The following is a 17,400-nucleotide window of genomic DNA, read 5'->3' as shown; positions in this document are numbered from 1 at the left end:
CAATGGTCATCCGTCAAATCAACATGGATGGTTTGACAGTGGGAGCTTACATACTCGATATAAGTTGTAGGATGAAACAAGTTTTAAGTAGACGCCAAAAGGCCATCAATAAACACAGTTTCTTAATAGATCAATGGATGGTCGAAAGGGAATTGGAATATTCTTGGATGCTTTTGGCTCCAAATTAGAAGAGCATCGAATAGTGTTAGTATGAAAAGCTACGTACTATTCAATAATCTTTTCAAAGAATTTGAAGGCACATTCTTCAGAGTGGTTATTCTAGAGCATATGTAGTTTAGAAACTTAAAAAAGCTCTAAAAAATCCATATGGTCATGTCACTGGAAACACACAACTGCACAAGCATACCCACAAACTATCTTGAACAATTCACCTAATCCCACAAGCATTCTAAAATGTTCATGTCATTATTAGCTTTTACATATATTTCTTGTGACAAGTTTATTTATTTTCAATAGCTAATTTAATTCTTGATACAACATAATATAGTTAACTAAATCATGTATTTGAATATTATATAAAATAGTTACACAGTAAATTCGACAATACATAATAAGTTAATAACAATTGTAAACGGCACAGCTTGTTGCCCGTTTGTCTGCCACTTTATTGTAAACGTTTTCTAAAAATGGAAGTTATATAATAAAAGAAGCGGTTACGATAACAATTAAAATAAATTAAACGCTACGTACAACTGCAAGAAACTATATGTATGTGTGGTCTAAGCTATAGTTTCCGTGAAACTTTAAAAATATATATTATGGATTTAGGGGCCACAACTTCATAACTTAATTTGTGTGTTAATACAAAAGTCGGTTTAAACCTTAAAAATAGATTTCGAAGACGTCGTTATAAATTACAGGCGAATATACTTGTGACTTTTGTAGTTAGGCTATTGACTCACCTTTTGGCTCGTGACGATTAGACTGTATTTTGCTGATGCGACCCTTTTTGAGTAGTATTTTCGCACTTTCGTTAAAGACAGAAAAAACATCCCTCCTAATTGTCGCATGGCCTTTGCCCAGGCCTTATCTGTTTCGTTGTGCAAGGTGGTGTCTAGGCTAGAGTCCACTGAAGCGTGGGTTAAACTTTTGATATTACCCAGTTGCACATTACAAGTTGTCAAGCCTTTCAACCGACAAGAGCGTATGTCGAGGGAATAGGAAATCCTTACAAAGTCATTCTATTCGGTAGGCCCTGGAAAACTTGGGGTGATGGAAGCGGATGTGTTGATCTTATCCAATCGCTCTTCAACCAACCGATGGAAGCGGATATGGGCTCAAGAGCCGATGAGGCCTCCTTCAGAGGTGATCATTCGAGGGAGGGCCTCAATGCTAAGCAGTGTATTAAAAAAATTGCTGACATGCACTTCACGGACGCGGTTAAAGTTTTGTGCTCTTCGGGTGTTGTTTCTCTTGGTGACGCTACTATGATAGCGTTGTTTGATAAGCATCCCATCTTGCCCCTGCCCGCCTTGCCTTAGGCCTTACTCTCGGAGACCCTTTGGTTGTGGACATTGAAAGTGTTTTAGGGTGCATTAATTTTTTTTGCTAAAGGGACTTCTTATGGGAGAGAGGGGCTTAGGACTCAACATATTTTGGATGCCCTATGTGGGGAAAGATCCGCGATTGCCGTGGAGTTGCGTAAAGCTATCACTGAGGTGGTTAACATGTGGTTGGGGGGAGATGCCGTGTTGCTTTGGCGGAGTTTGTGGCTTATGTTCCCCTAACGCCACTGCTTAATCCAGACAATGGGGGTAGGCCTATTGTCGTTGGCGCGATTTGGAGAAGGCTTGTATCCAAAGTGGCTATAAGGAGTGTTGGAAAAGAGATGACAAAATACCTGGGTGATTTTCAATACGGGTGAAGATCCTGAGTGGAGCGAAGGCGGTGTTTCATAACGCGAATAGATTTCTTAACATGTTCCACTCTGATGGGTCGTTGGCTTTGCTTAGAGTAGATTTTTCTAATGCCTTCAACCTGGTGGATAGGACCACACTCTTGTAGGAGGTTCGTGCCAGATGCCCATCTATTTCCCTATGTGTTAATTTTCTTTACAGGCAACTGGCTAGGCTATATGTAGGGAATGATTGTATCTAATCAACTACCTGGATTCAACAAAGCAATCCTTTAGGACCCATTCTCTGTACATTAGCTTTATACCCCCTCGTTCATCGGGTACGAAATGGTTGCAAGTTACTGTTTCATGCATGGTACTTAGATGATGGCACGATAATAGGAGACGCATTGAAGTGGCTAAAGCCTTGGATATTATTAGATCCAACGGGCCAAGTTGGGGGCTTGAGCTTAATATTAAAAAGACCGAAGTATTTTGGATGTCGTGCAATGGGGTAAAGACAAAAGTAGGTTTATTTTCTATCAGGACTGGGAGACCAGGGTTAGGGGTAAAACTCCTTGGAGGTGTGGTTAGCCGGGACGCTAGGTTAATCAGTAGTTTAACCATTACCAGAGCTTCAAGAGCAGTGGAACTAATGAGATGTCTTATTCGTCTGCGTGACCCTTAATGTGAGCTTCTCTTGCTTCTCTCATGTATGGGGGTAGCTAAGTTGTTGTTCAGACTCCGAACATGTCAGCCTATGTTTGTTAAGGAAGTTGTCTCTGTTTCTAACAAAGGGCTTCGAGCGACGATTGAGGATATTGTGGTATGTGGGGGTCCATTTTTTGGGGATTTTCAATGGAGACTAGCATCTCTTCCTATCCATTTTGGTTGTTTAGGGTTATATTCAGCTGAGGATGTTTCCACATATGTTTTCGTAGCCTCGACAGCTCAATCTTGGAAGTTACAAGACCACATTTTGCGTGATTGTGGTGTTAATGGGTTAGATTCTGATTTTGGGTGTGTGCTAGATTATTTGTACACTCTATTCCCGATCTTGATCTTGGCGGGTTCGCTAATAAGGACAAACCCCCCCCCCAAGCCCAAAATGTTTTGGCGAGTGCCCTCTATAGTAAAACCGAACAAAGTTTGGGAGAAAAGTTTAGCATGTCATCTCGTCAGAGAGTGGTATTAGAATGTCTTTAGGCCAGCACATGTCAGCAGTGGAGTACCGAGCCATCTTAAATATCATTTAATGATCCCCCTATTCCCAGTTGATGAGCCCTACCCGGTTTACCGTAAAGTTTGTTTAGATAATTTTGGTGAACACGCGGTTCATTGCAAAGAACTCCCGGGGTTTGAATATAGACATGATTTGGTCAGGGATGTCCTTTGTGATGTGTTAAATGAGCGGAAATCTCGACAAAAAAAGAGGCTCATGTGAATTTCTTGTCGGGTCCGGGTGAAGGAAGGTCTACTCTCCGACCACCGGACATTCTTGTGTTTGGATGGGCGGAGAGAAGCATGCTTGTGTGGACCTTACTAGGGTGTCCCCTTTTGTCGGGCTTAGGGCCTTTTGGTTTGTTGCTAGGCAGGTCGTGCTAAAGACGGAAACAGGAAAAATTGCTAAGCACAAGAATGCGTGTGTTAGGAATCAACACGCCTTCATTCATTTTGATTTCGATACATTTGGGTCCCTTGCCCAGGTGTTGCTATGTTTCTAGAAAGAGTTCAGCGGGTTGTGCATAATAACTCAACGATGCCCAAGAACGATAACTTTATTTACAGTAGGATCGGTTTGTCAATCAAAAGGGGGTAACAGCACAGCTTGTTGCACGCTTACCTGTCTCTCTATTGTAATTGGATCCCATTTGATTGATATGTTAGTTATGTTGGTTCTTTCAAAAAAAAAATGAATAGAAGTATATTAGGTAGTCTTCATGTAAAAGCTATTCTATATATACGCTTTTGACAAATGTAGAAAGTTTATAAATTCATATAATTAAATATTACAAATACAAGATAAAATTACATGAATGTATGTAAGTTCAATTTACTAGTCATCCTATTATGATTAGCTTATTAAAATATGAGGTTCAATCGGATGATGGACGTGATGTCAAAAGTCTTGAGGAATATGCTTTAATCCTGGACCATCCAATGATCATCTTGTGGTCCTGTGGAAACAGTAAGAATAATATCCTCGATATGTTCATGATTGATACCTTATGCACAATGTCATGAGGAAAATTCACCTACAATGAGATATGAACATAAGAATCTTCGCATTTGCCACTTGCATTCACTTTTACCATTTTCAACTGCATAATCATTTTCACCCATAATCATTTTCACCCGTATAAGTTGTTTTTAAACTTAACACAACCATGTACCTCCCAAATGTCAAATGTGCACTTAAACTATATCATGTTGCGTTCTTATACATGTGCATGAGTAACATAAAATAGCTGCCACATGCGAAGGCAAAGGTGCATTATAGTTTATGAGTTTGATTTCTATACAAAACAATCTTAACCTAAAAACGTGTATGCTTGAGGGTTTTATAGGCAAGAATATTTTGTGTCCATTTATGAGCGCAGGTTTCTAGTACCCATAACATCACCATGTAAAATGGTACAATGACATCCACTATTTCGTAATTAGAAAAATAAAACATTACAAACCTAACTCATAATAACATCATGTAAAATGGGATTTCAATCCATATTTTTCATTATAAAAAATCATTCTTAACCTCGGCAATATAAGAACATTGTGTAGTTTTATCTATCAAAATAATTATCCGGGCAGTGTGCAACATTTAAAAAAAATAATTTGTATTTAAAATATATCAATATTATACATATAATTAAGAGGAAAACGTGTTTCATTTTATGGTAGAAAAAATAAAATAAAATTATGAAGTATATAAAAGTATGATTTATAAAAATGATGAAACAAGCATTTAATAATTAAATAAGAAGTTAGCACAGGAGCAACATTTTTCTTTAACCCTTTCCAGTTTTACTAACTTCCAATTAATACAAAACTGTAATTTATTTAATTTTAACCATTAAATTGGATTGATCAATGACTTCCATTATTTTCTGCATTTTTAGGTAAACATTATTTTGTACTTGATACTGACTCTAAAGCTCATTGTAATCTTATTGTGCTTTCAAAACGGATGAACAACTTTGTTGAACATATAGTCAATATAAGGCCCCGTTTGTTTTTTTTTAGAGATTTAAGTCTGAATATGAATACTACATCTGAATGTTAAGAGGTGGTTTAAATGTCTGAAATCTGAATCAATAAGAGGTGGAGGCTAGAGACGAACCTCTAGTCGTCGGAGATGGAGCCTAGTCTCCGGGTTATAAGTTAATGGAGTCTGGAGACAAACGTATGTTTTTTTGGGTTAAGAGGTTTTCAGACCCACTAAAAGCTCTTACTGGTTCAGATGCTATTAAGACGCTGAACCTCTTAATGCCAGAAAAAAAAAACAGCCCCACGTCTGATTACGTCTAACCGAATCAGACGTTTTCCTCTATTCAAAGAAAAGAGGCAAAAACAAACAGGGACTAAGTCTTTAATGCCATGAGTCAAGCACCTCAAAACGCCTTGTGTGCAACATTTGACATATCATTAGATTAAGCAACCACTTACTTTTCTCAATTTCTCTCAAATACTTATACAACCAAGCTTCTCGATTGATGACTTTCATTTGCCTCACGTAACTCACATACATTTTGTTCGTATAGCACCCCCAACACCCCTACAAAGCTACTTCAAGCTTCAACTTCGTAAAATGCATTAATGAGACTTAGGGTGTGTTTGGGATTCCTTATTTAAGTTCAAAAGGACTTTATGTGAAAAAGAATTATAAACTTATGACTTTTTGAAAAAGAGTTTATATAAAAGTGTTTGGATTAACTTATGTTAATAAGTTGTATTTTAAGGAGTGTTTGGGAATAGTATACCCTTTAAGTTAATAAGTTAGAGAATTATAACTTTTCAAAAAGTTTATAAGTTATAAGTAGGTGGAAATAAGGAATCCCAAACACCTCCTTAATTGTTGGTTATACATATGCCTATGTAAGAGAGGGTGGGGCATCACTATGGGTAGGGTGCATGACTTTCAAACCACATGATAACACCGCCGTCACCCCATGTGTGTAGGGTATTGTATGACTTTATTTCATGGTAAATTTGTGATACAAAATTGATTTATTTTTTACATTTTCTAAAAAACAAACAAAAAGTTATATTTTTTTTTGATTAATTTATATATTACACAAACCGAGATACATCTGAATAAGTTATATTGTACTTATTGGTAGGTGTTTCCAGTAATTTCATGATTTGCGGGTACTTGAGGATATAAATGATATGGTAATACAGGATTGGACGATACATGAGTACTCTTCCCCCTAATGTCGAAGTTAAATCTATATTATGGTTTAATGGAATGAAGTATGTCCCATAAATCAGTAGCCTTTAAAATGGTTTACCTATATGAATATATTAGAGCATTCACATCACATCCTTCATCTTCATCTCTATAATTACACTAAAAAACACTACATATTCTCTCTCATATACAATTAAATAATAATTTTTTACATCTTTATCATTATCTTTTCTCTCTCATCCACTCACAACCACTTTCAAATATATTAAAAAATAAATAGAGGATAAACAGTGATTCTTCAAATTTACTCAAAATTTACCCATCTTTTTAAATTTTTTCTCTTCTCTACTCACAACCGCTTACAATTCTCTTAAATTTTTAGAGATTTTCTCTCACAAATATTTTAGAGGACCTGATATGAATGCTTTTACGTACAGAATAGTAGTTTTGATGATTCTCTTCAAAATAGGTAACGACTTTTTTTTTTTTATAAAATCTGAAAGTAGCAATTGTGTGGTTAGAATCCAGCAACAAAATAAATTCACAACATAGTCCCAAGGTCAGAGGTTAAGTAGGAAATTACGATAAAGCCATTAGCCATGAGTTAAGGATGGTTGTATCCTATGCATAGAGAGTGGTACAGTAAAGAGCATCTTGAGGTGTAGGACATGTGTCCCACAATTAACGGTTACGGGGAGTACTTGAAGGTTAAATGTTTGTGTCAGACTAAAGATGAAGTACTTGTTTGTACTTCGTGCTCTCATTGTTTTTCTCACCCAGCTGTTCATTAGCTGTTCCTTCTTTGACTTCGGTCAACGGTCAACACTACACACCCAACCACAAACTAAACCTTGTCATTTTACTTTATGTAAGTATTATCTACAAAACACAAAATGTTTTTATAGAATATTTAAAAGAAAATTTATGCATTTTAATTTGATGTCTTGTTTTAGGACACAAAAAACCAATACGGGTTATTTACTATTTAACTCAATTTTAAAAATAATAATATATATTTATTATCTATTTAAAAGGGCATTCTAGCTAAACCTTCCCAAGATAAACTTTCAAGTACGACTATTTAAACTATTGACAAATATTTTAACATCTCATAAACTATTAAACACGACAGGGGCAAGAACGTAATTTGAACTTGATAGAGGAAAGAAAAAGGTAGTTGTAATTGTTTGATACCCAAAAGACAAGAAATGAAGAGGAGAATCTTGTGAAAGGGATTAAAGTTGAAGTCAAATTGACTGTTAGAGATCCATTTATCCATCTACCAAAATTACAATTTCACCCTCCAACCATACCCTAACTTGTATGGCGATTCCCAAATGCTCCCAAAATACCTAAGATAACCTCAATCTTCTACCTAAAATTACAAGAATGCCCCCATCCACTAATAAAAAATCACCCATCCCCTCTTTACAACATTCATCATACTCCCTCATTGCATCCTAAATTCGATATCCCTCGATCCTCCTTCGTTCATCATTTCCTGCCATCATCATTTTAAACAAAACACAAGAACTTATAATCACATTACAAAGAAGAGAATAACCATATAAAACCTACACTTATACATAATGCTTTGAATAGTACACAATTACCAAATGAGTGACATACATAAACATATCAAGATTTAAATAAATTTAAGTCTTGAATAAAAAATATTAAGCTTCACTAGAACAACTTGGTTATTTATTAATCTCTAAATAAAATATGTTCCTGACAAATTCAAATACTTTATATTAGGTGAGACAGATTCCATTTAAGGATAGTGTTTTAGCAATTAAAAAACCTTAAACATTCAATAAAAGTGCCACTAATTAAAATATTAAATCTTGAAAACAGTAACTAGTAAACTACAACAATATATGTTAAAACAAAAAACCTGTGAAGTTTTGGAAGCATGACCAGCAGCATCTTGAGCCGACCTAGATCCATCACCCTTATCGGATCTTTTCGACCCAATATGCGATTTCCGGAGCCCCAAAAACCCTTTCCACCGTGTACTCAAAGCTTTAGGCGGCCTAAACGAAACACCACCACCACCGTCATCATCTTCTCCGGCAAGCAGCTCATCTCGGAGAGTAGTCTTCTGTCCAACAGCATTACTACTATTATTATCCTTAAACGGCAACAGCCGACCCTTAAAGAATAGCTCGTCAGCCGTCATCATGGCGTTATTAGAAACCGAGAACTCGAAGTCGGAGGAGACAGGCGGCGCGGTGTAGTCTCTGGTGGGACGGTGGCGGGAGTGGGCATCGGCGAAGTCGTTGGAGAAGGAGATACGGGGGCTGATGGGTGGGTTGAAGGCGGACTTGTTAGGGTGGTCGGAGTTAGGGTTATACATGATGGTGGTGATGATGACGTAAGCGATGATGACGTGGAAATTTAAAGATGCCATGAAGATAAAGGAAGCGGCATGGCATTGAGGAAGGAGAGATAATAAGGGTAGGGGAGTGTGACTGAATCACTGTTACATGGAGGATGAGGAGGTTGTATTTATATATGTGGGGATCATGGATTTCTGGGGGGAAAACCTATCAACCTCAAATTTGAATCATTCAATTTTTTATAACTTTTTTTTTATATTTATATATTGTTGAATGTATTTTTTTAGGGTTGACTCAGGAATGCATATTTAAGAAAGTTACAAATAATATTCTTTTGAACTTTTGAAGAATATATATATGCTAGTTTTTATCCCTGTATTACGGGGGTTATGTTTTTTTTTGTGTATAATATTTCATATTTTTTTGCAAATTTTATGTATTATAAAAAAGTTAATAATATACTTAGAGCTTGATAATAAAATAGTTTCACAAATAAATGACATCTTATAACCCATTAAAAGCTATGGGTTTGGTGAGACCCATGACTCATTTTACTATAAAATTGTTTCTTATTATAAATAATATATTTTTCTTAAAAAACTGGATATTAATATTTAGTATATCCATACTTTATAAGATTTGCATATCAAATACTTTGTGAGATTTATTTTTAAAGCAATGAGATGTTATAACCTGTTTAAGAAATATCTGGGTTTGATGAGACTCATACCGTGAATTCGAGTCAAATGCACTTGAAGTCATCATTTACAAATAAAACAATACGGTGGCTTGAGTAAATGTATGAAACAATCATAAAGCTTTTAAATGTTTCGTTTATTTACGGGAGTTGTTTTATATTATATGTTTCTAATATTTATTTATGTTTTAAATTTTTATTTTTTTTATTGTATGAAAGTTAATAATATACTTATGGTTTGATGATAAATTATTTCACAAATAAATGAGATGTTATAACCCGGTTTATAAGCTATATGGTTTGATGAGACCCAATACCCGTTTATTTTTTTTACTATAAAATTGGTTTTTTAATTATAAATAATATATATCTTTTTTTAAATAAATAATATATTAATTTTTAATATATCCCTACTTTATAGGATTTTTATATCAAATATTTGGTAGGATTAGTTTTTAATTTAATTAGATGTTATAACCCGTTTAAGAAATATATGAGTCTGATTAAAACCATACCCATAAATTCGGGTCAAATGTATGAGAAGTCTCCATTAAAAATCAAGAAAATTTGGTGACTCCAAAAAAATGAGGAACGACCACATCGCGACACGTAGGATTTTATTATTTTCGTTTATATATATACTAGTTTTTATCCCCCGTATTACGGGGGTTGTTTTCAGTGACGGATCCAGAATTTTTTTTCACGGGGTGCACTGTTTTTAGATGCCCCAATTTCGTAGAGTCGGATATAAAAAATTCGGGTCGGTTTGATGGTTTGGGTCGGTTCAGTTCAAGTATGACTGACCTAACGTCTGTGCAATGTATCAAATCTCCAAAAATCTAGAAAAAAAAAGCACAAAAGCGTATGTTATGTTAGTACATAATTGTGTCGAAAAACAATTATTAGAATTTATTATCTAAGTGTAATCAGCTTGAAATTACATATAGTTGATCTTTATGATTCAACAATTGAGTGTGTAATATTTATTCAAAATACTTGGTGCGCAAGGAGGCAAACAAACAAGATTTTAGCAACTGTATAAACTCTTTAACAATAATTAAATGCTGGAGTAAATATGAATAAAATTTAAACACAATAGCCAAATACCTAACACAACATATAAAAATTAAAAAAACAATCTAATTCCAAGAATCGAACTTGAGACAAGAACATTAACAACCAAAGCTTTTGCCGTTCAACCACTTCAAGATTTTGGTTAAGTGGTGCACTCCAATTTTATAAGGGGATGCGCTCCAGATTTTATATATAGAGTTAAACTATTATTTCGAAACTCGGGGGGTTTCCGTGCACCCCCTCCTATCAACGTAAATCTGCCCCTGGTTGTTTTATATTATTTGTTAAAATATTTATTTATTTTTTAATTCATATTTTTTTATTGTATGAAAGTTAATAATATACTTATGGTTCGATGATAATTTGTTTCACAAATAAATGAGATGTTATAACCCGGTTTAAAAGCTATATGGTTTTGATGAGACCCAAGACCCGTTTATTTTTTTTACTATGAAATTGGTTTTTTAATTATAAATAATATTTATGAAAATTAATAATATACTTATGGTTTTATGAGACCCAAGACCCGTTTATTTATTTTACTATCAAATTGGTTTTTTAATTTAAATAATATATATATATATATATACATATATATATATATATACATATATATATATATATATATATCTTTTTTAAAATAAATAAGATATTATTTTTTATTATAACCTATTTTATAGGATTTGTACATAAATAATTTGGTGAGAATAATTTTTAATTTAATGAGATGTTATAACCCGTTTAAGGAATATCTGGGTTTGGTAAGACTCATACCCATGAATTCGGGTCAAATGCATGAGAAGTCTCCATTTAAAAATCAAGTAAATCTGGTGACTCCAAAAAAAGGGGGAGCGACCACATCGTGACACGTAGAATTTTTATATCTTCGTTTATATATATTATAGATATTATAGATATGAATAAATTGAGGTTATATTTTTTTTTCTTGAAAATGGAACATTAGATTGGATGTAGGTATGTATTAGGTATGTATTATTTTTAGAAGAAAAACCACTATGTTGTACCTATGGTTGTAAAAATCGTTTTAGGTGTTGATTAGTCAACGAGTAATTCTCGAGTCCGAGTTCAAGTACTCGTAACTCCCAATCAACTAAATAATAAGTTTCAATGAGTGAACCATACCTAGATCAAGCGTTGATAAGTTGATGCATGTCATGGACTGGGACACCTTAGGCCTCTCGTCTACCTTTCAAGCTCATTAACACACTCCACCTCACCTTTGACGCCCAAAAAATAGTGATGTGGTGGTGGGCGTTAACCCACAATGCATAACCTCAATACAATGTCGTATATCACATAGTTTATATATATTATTGATAGGGAATAAAAGTTTGAGACACTGGTGATGGATGTGCGAGTCTTTGCCACAAATATCTCATTGCAAAATGAGTGATTAATTTTTTGTTTTCTAGACAACTATATAAAATTAACACTTTAAAGATAGGAAATACATTATCTTTTTAGGGGACGTTTATAGATTAGACTTAGATATAATTTTCATTGAAGTAACCACGCTTCAAATGTCGTCTATCATAACAAAGTATATATATTTACTTACAACATGGAGTATGCTTTAACAATCGTTTAAACAAGACATGTCGTTAGAGCGTTATGAATAAGTTTTATATGCATAGACCAAAAAACATTTTTCATACAATCGTACACTATAAAACAAAATACACCCCTCAATATTCTGTGTCTTGTCTATGGTGAATGCGAGATATTGGGAGTACTCATTTGTGTATTTTTTATTCTCAATTAACTAAAGAATTTCATTTTATTTATTTTCAATAAATTAAATCGGAATATGAAAAACATGGGATGGTAAAAAAACAATGGAGGGAGCTGTCCCAGTCCATGGCATGCATCAGCTTATCATGTGATGATGGGATGGTTTTGTCACGACCGTCAGTATTTATTGGTGGCATTACGCTCAGTATTTACTATTTATTGGTGGGGATATTAATACGTATTCACTCATCATATCCCATATCATGCATGCCGATATTAATTGGTAAAGGAATTTTCAACAAACAAAATCAAGTTATCTTATATAGTCATATTCATGTTAAAAATGTCTCTTATAGTACTAAGACAAACAATCATAAATATATATCTAGTTTTGATTGGATACTGGCTTTATTTTGTGTTTATTTTTATCTTCAAAACAAGTATAAAACAAATATTGTGCAAATTCATATTACGTCTGTTAAATTTTGAAATGAGTTGGTTATATGGTTGCTTAAGATACTCGAGTAAAAGTTACATGAACATAAAACTGTTGCAGCCCTCCTATCTTCTTGTCATCAATAGAATTCTTAGCGATTTCAAATATCAGTTTCTTGAAAAATCTTGAGTCTTATACCACCGGTCTTCATTAGCGAAAAACTTATAACCATCCATGAAGTAGCCAAGATCAATTACATACAAAAGCTCCGCCTCCTTAATATTCTTTTCCCCATGACCAACTAGTTCTAACCGATCGAAAAATTTGTCATGTGAGGAACTCTACCCGTTATAAAATAGTTCTTGGAAGTCTCCAACGCAGATACTCTTCAAAATGTGTATTTGAAGGCCAAGTTTTCAAAACTAAATATTTTTTCATAAACGCATTTTTTTACCAACTCCATGTAAGAATAAATATATGGATATGTATATTTATGTATGGCCTACATGATCATTTATAGTATAATAGATCAAAGTTAATTAAATTATACCTTATTATTATATTAGCTAGGTAATTGTTGATGGACTAAATTACTCTTTTTTGCTAATCAAGGGTTTCCCCTTGGATGTATATAAATATGGAGAGACTAATTAACATCATACAACTTAACCCTAAACCCTCACATCAAATTCGTGAGCCTCTCTCTCCCTCTATTATTCGGTTTCTCAAGAACCCTAATCCCCATCACTAATATACATCCTAAAGGGGAACCCGACCAAGCTGACTATCATGTCGTCTGGATCATTCTCATTAATCGCGGCCTCTCTCTCTGCTGTGACAGGTATGTTTTAGTTATAGGTTTATCATAATATCCATGTTTTCTATTACATACATGAAGAACTGATCAACATTCTCATCAGTTCTTCATGTCTTCCATTAACTCAAGATCTAAACCGGAAGACATGGACTAAACCTGATAAACCCTAACAGTTTACGTTTTCATTAGTTCATATTATTTATTTATCGTTTTGATTAAAATCCGAAAACTGATAAACCCTAACAGATTTTCATTTTTTCTTATTAATTCGTTTTATTTTATTATCGTTATTAAAATCACGAATGACAGAAACCCTAACAATTTTTCGGTTTTAAAAATCGTATCTGATATAATTTGACAGTTTTCGAAATCTGGTAAATTAAATGATTATTCGTGTTCATACCAGTTTTCGAAAATCTAGTATAATCTGGTTCAATATCTGGATTGTTATAGTCAAATCTTGAATAAACAAACAATCCCTAAGAATTCAGATTAAACGTTATTTGCTTTTCATAAACTTATGGGTGTATGTGTTTACGGCTAAAACAGTTTTCGGAAAACAATGAGTTTCCGAAAACACTAAAACCCGTAAACGCATCAAACCAGAAAACTAATATCCTGAGACTAATTTTTTTTTTTTTGTGAACAGTTTGTTTGTTTGCTATTAACTAAACCAATGTTTTGTAAATACTTAAAATTCATATTAATTATTTTTACAAAACATATAAAAAGCTTAACTTGAATGAATGATGATGTACACTTCTGCCCAAAGGTGATGTGATACATCTAACACACCATTCAAGTCTAAATATAAACTATGTTAGTTTAGCTTAAAACATGATTTAAATGTATCACTTCTGCCCAAAGGTGATGCGATACATCTATATCAAAGCAAAACTAACTCGTGTATAATTAAAATGGTTGTTTCACTTTTGCCCAAAGGTGATGTGTTACAACTGTTTTGCACATATACTTAAGTAAAATTTAATTCTGCCCAAAGGTGATTTATCTTTTATTTAAGTAGAATTTTATTAATTACATTAATCTATTATTTTGATGTTAATAATAGATATTTATTATCACAGCTTCATAATTTAAATGGTTCTTTTTTTATGCCTGCATTAGCCTAAGTTGCCCCTAGTTCACTCTAAGTTTCTTTTAGTTTAGTATCTTAACATTCTCATATAAATTCCAATAACAGCTCCGAATGGTGGAATCACATCATTAACTGGAGATAACTTTGCTACCTGGAAGGACTCTCTTATGCTTAATCTCGCCTTCCTGGATTTCGACTTTGCTCTAAACGAGCATCAACCTCCTAAACTAACGGCTAATAGCACTCCTGCCGAGCACTTACTTTTCGAAAAATGGAAGAGATGCAACCGCATGTCTCTAATGCTTATGAAAAACTCCATTAGCATGCCCATAAGAGGATCCATTCCAGACTTTGACAATGCTAAAACCTATCTAGCTTCTGTGGAGGAACAATTCAAGGGAACGTCTAAGGCGCATGCTAGTACTCTTATTCTCAAACTGGTGACTACTAAGTACGATGGAAGGAGTGCCATTCGTGGGCACATTATGATGATGAACGACATGGCCCATAAGCTGAAGGGATTAGACATGGAGATCAGTGATGGTTTTCTGGTGCACTTCATCATGACCTCTCTTCCAGCTGCCTATGAAGCTTTCAAGATCAATTACAACACCCAAAAGGACAAATAGACTATGAGTGAGCTGATCGCTATGTGCGTGCAAGAGGAAGAGCGTATGAAGATGGACAAACATGAAGTTGCTTACCTTGCCACCAGTTCCAAGAAGAGGAAGAACATTAATCCAAGAAAGGAGTTTGCTAAAGTTCAGAAGAATAATACAGGTGCCTCAATCAGCTCTCAGAACTCCACTGGAAAGCCTTTCTGCAAGTTCTGTAAGAAGTACATTCATAAGCAGAAGGACTGTTCAAACTTTAAGGAGTGGCTGGCTAAGAAGGGTAATGATCTCTTTATGATACTTGAGTCATATAATTTAACTGTTCCTGCTAATATATGGTGGTTTGATTCTGGTTTTATGGTTCATGTAACCAATTCTACTCAGGGATTCCTTTCAATCCGGAAGCTGGAAAGAAACCAAAGAACACTAAGACTGAGGAATGATAAAGAACTTGAAGTCAAGGCTGTGGGAACTTTACAATTAATAATAAAAACTGGTTTATGTATTAAACTTTATGATACCTTATATATTCCTAAGATTACTCGGAATCTTGTATCAGGACCAAAGTTAGACATGGACGGTTTTGATGTTTCTCATGGTTGTGGCAAACTTACTATTTCTTTAAATTCTCAAGTGTTTGGTTATGGCTTTTTGGATGGTGGTCTTTATAGATTAGAACTACATGATAATTTTTCTAAATCTTTGTTGTCATATAATATTAATGAATCACTCATAAAGATTAAAGAGAAACGAGACTTAGAGACTTCTTCTATGTTGTGGCATCAACGTTTAGGCCACATCTCACGAGACCGGTTAGCCCGCCTCGTGAAGAATGAAGTCTTACCACATCTCGATTTCACCGATTTTGGAACATGTGTCAAATGTCTTAAAGGCAAAATGACATCAGCAAATAAGAAAGGCGCCACTAGGAGCTCTAATTTATTAGAACTCATTCATACTGATATTAGTGGTCCTTACCCCATTGCTGGAATAAATGGACATACTTTATTTATCACTTTCATTGATGATTATTCCCGATATATGTACTTGTATCTCATTAAAGAAAAATCTGAATATGTAACAACTTTTAAAGATTATAAAACTGAAGTTGAAAGACAATTAGATCGTCAAATAAAAGTTGTCAGATCAGATAGAGGAGGTGAATATTATGGAAGACATACTGATGTGGGTCAGGCCCCTGGTCCATTTTATGAGTTTTGTAAGGGCCATGGGATCGTGAACCAATATACCATGCCAGGTACTTCTCAGCAAAATGGTGTCACTTAACGGAGAAATCGAACCCTTATGGATATGGTATGCAGTATGTTAGCCAACACTAATTTGCCTCTATTTCTCTGGACTGAAGCCTTAAAAGCAGCCGTTCATATACTCAATAGAGTTCCTTCTAAGTCTGTCCCTAAAACTCCTTATAACTTTGGACAGGAAGGAAACCGAGTCTTAATTATATGAAAGTATGGGGCTGTATTGTTGAAGCAAAACTTTATAACCCTTTCCTAAAGAAACTTGAACCTAAAACTGTTACCTGCTTTTTTATCGGGTATCCTGAAAATTCAAAGGGTTATCGTTTCTATTGTCCTTCCCATGTCACTCGTATTGTAGAAACCAAGTGTGCCGTGTTCCTGGAGGATTACAAGATCAGTGGGAGCAGTACTAACCCTTATGAAGAATTGCAAGAAATACAAGATGCGGGGGAGACTCGTCGATTATTGTAACTCCGGCTATTCCTCTTGTACCCCATGCAATTGAACCTTCTGCACCACCTTCTCCACACTCAGAACCCGTTATCACAGAAAATGAAGGCACATCAAACACTCAAAACCAAGACAATGTTGAACCCGCTAATCAACCGAAGAGGTCATCTAGGTTTAGAAGACCTACTAACTTTGATGATTATGTCACCTACCTGACTGAAGCTGACGCCGGAAAGCTTAATGATCCTATCTCTTATAATGAAGCCATGAGCAGTGATCAGTCTTCTGAAGGGAATAAAGCGATGATTGATGAGCTTGATTCCATGAGGAAAAATGACGTTTGGGATTTGGTAGAATTCCCCAACGGTGTCAAACCCGTAGGATGTAAATGGGTGTTCAAAACAAAACTTGATCCAAATGGAAACGTTGAACGCTATAAAGCGAGATTGGTTGCAAAGGGCTACACTTAGAAAGAGGGAATTGACTATCAATAGACGTTTTCACCTGTCTCACGAAAAGATTCATTAAGGAACGTTATGGCCCTAGTATCTCATTTTGATTTAGAGCTGCATCAGATGGACGTGAAAACTGCTT

The 17,400-nt window shown here is 34.6% G+C and overlaps 2 protein-coding genes across 2 annotated transcripts; one reads left to right on the top strand and one right to left on the bottom strand.

Moving 5' to 3' along the window:
• Window positions 1-6,872: 6,872 nt before the first annotated feature.
• LOC143555560 (uncharacterized) lies at window positions 6,873-8,901 on the bottom strand. The gene is made up of 2 exons (XM_077045091.1): window positions 8,164-8,901; window positions 6,873-7,767 (listed from the first exon to the last, which is right to left on the bottom strand). Exons 1-2 carry the CDS (start codon window positions 8,677-8,679, stop codon window positions 7,717-7,719), a joined length of 567 nt encoding a protein of 188 aa, XP_076901206.1. The 5' UTR covers window positions 8,680-8,901; the 3' UTR covers window positions 6,873-7,716.
• Window positions 8,902-13,356: 4,455 nt separating this feature from the next.
• LOC143555565 (uncharacterized) lies at window positions 13,357-15,109 on the top strand. The gene is made up of 2 exons (XM_077045095.1): window positions 13,357-13,408; window positions 14,586-15,109. Exons 1-2 carry the CDS (start codon window positions 13,357-13,359, stop codon window positions 15,107-15,109), a joined length of 576 nt encoding a protein of 191 aa, XP_076901210.1.
• Window positions 15,110-17,400: the final 2,291 nt, after the last annotated feature.

This window comes from Bidens hawaiensis, unplaced genomic scaffold (assembly GCF_021521415.1).
Source record: "Bidens hawaiensis isolate Kalapana, Puna unplaced genomic scaffold, B.hawaiensis_p1.1 tig00018151_1, whole genome shotgun sequence".
NCBI classification, from domain to species: Eukaryota; Viridiplantae; Streptophyta; class Magnoliopsida; order Asterales; family Asteraceae; genus Bidens; species Bidens hawaiensis.
The sequence above is the reverse complement of the archived record's forward strand: the minus strand, read 5'-3'. Positions and strand labels throughout refer to the sequence as shown.

Coding starts and splice junctions, on each gene's coding strand:
- LOC143555565 (XM_077045095.1), top strand. CDS start 13,357: ATGTCGTCTGGATCATTCTCATTAATCGCGGCCTCTCTCTCTGCTGTG. Junction 13,409..14,585: donor CTCTCTCTCTGCTGTGACAG/GTATGTTTTAGT, acceptor TTCCAATAACAG/CTCCGAATGGTGGAATCACA.
- LOC143555560 (XM_077045091.1), bottom strand. CDS start 8,679: ATGGCATCTTTAAATTTCCACGTCATCATCGCTTACGTCATCATCACC. Junction 7,768..8,163: donor ATGCTTCCAAAACTTCACAG/GTTTTTTGTTTT, acceptor TGATGATGGCAG/GAAATGATGAACGAAGGAGG.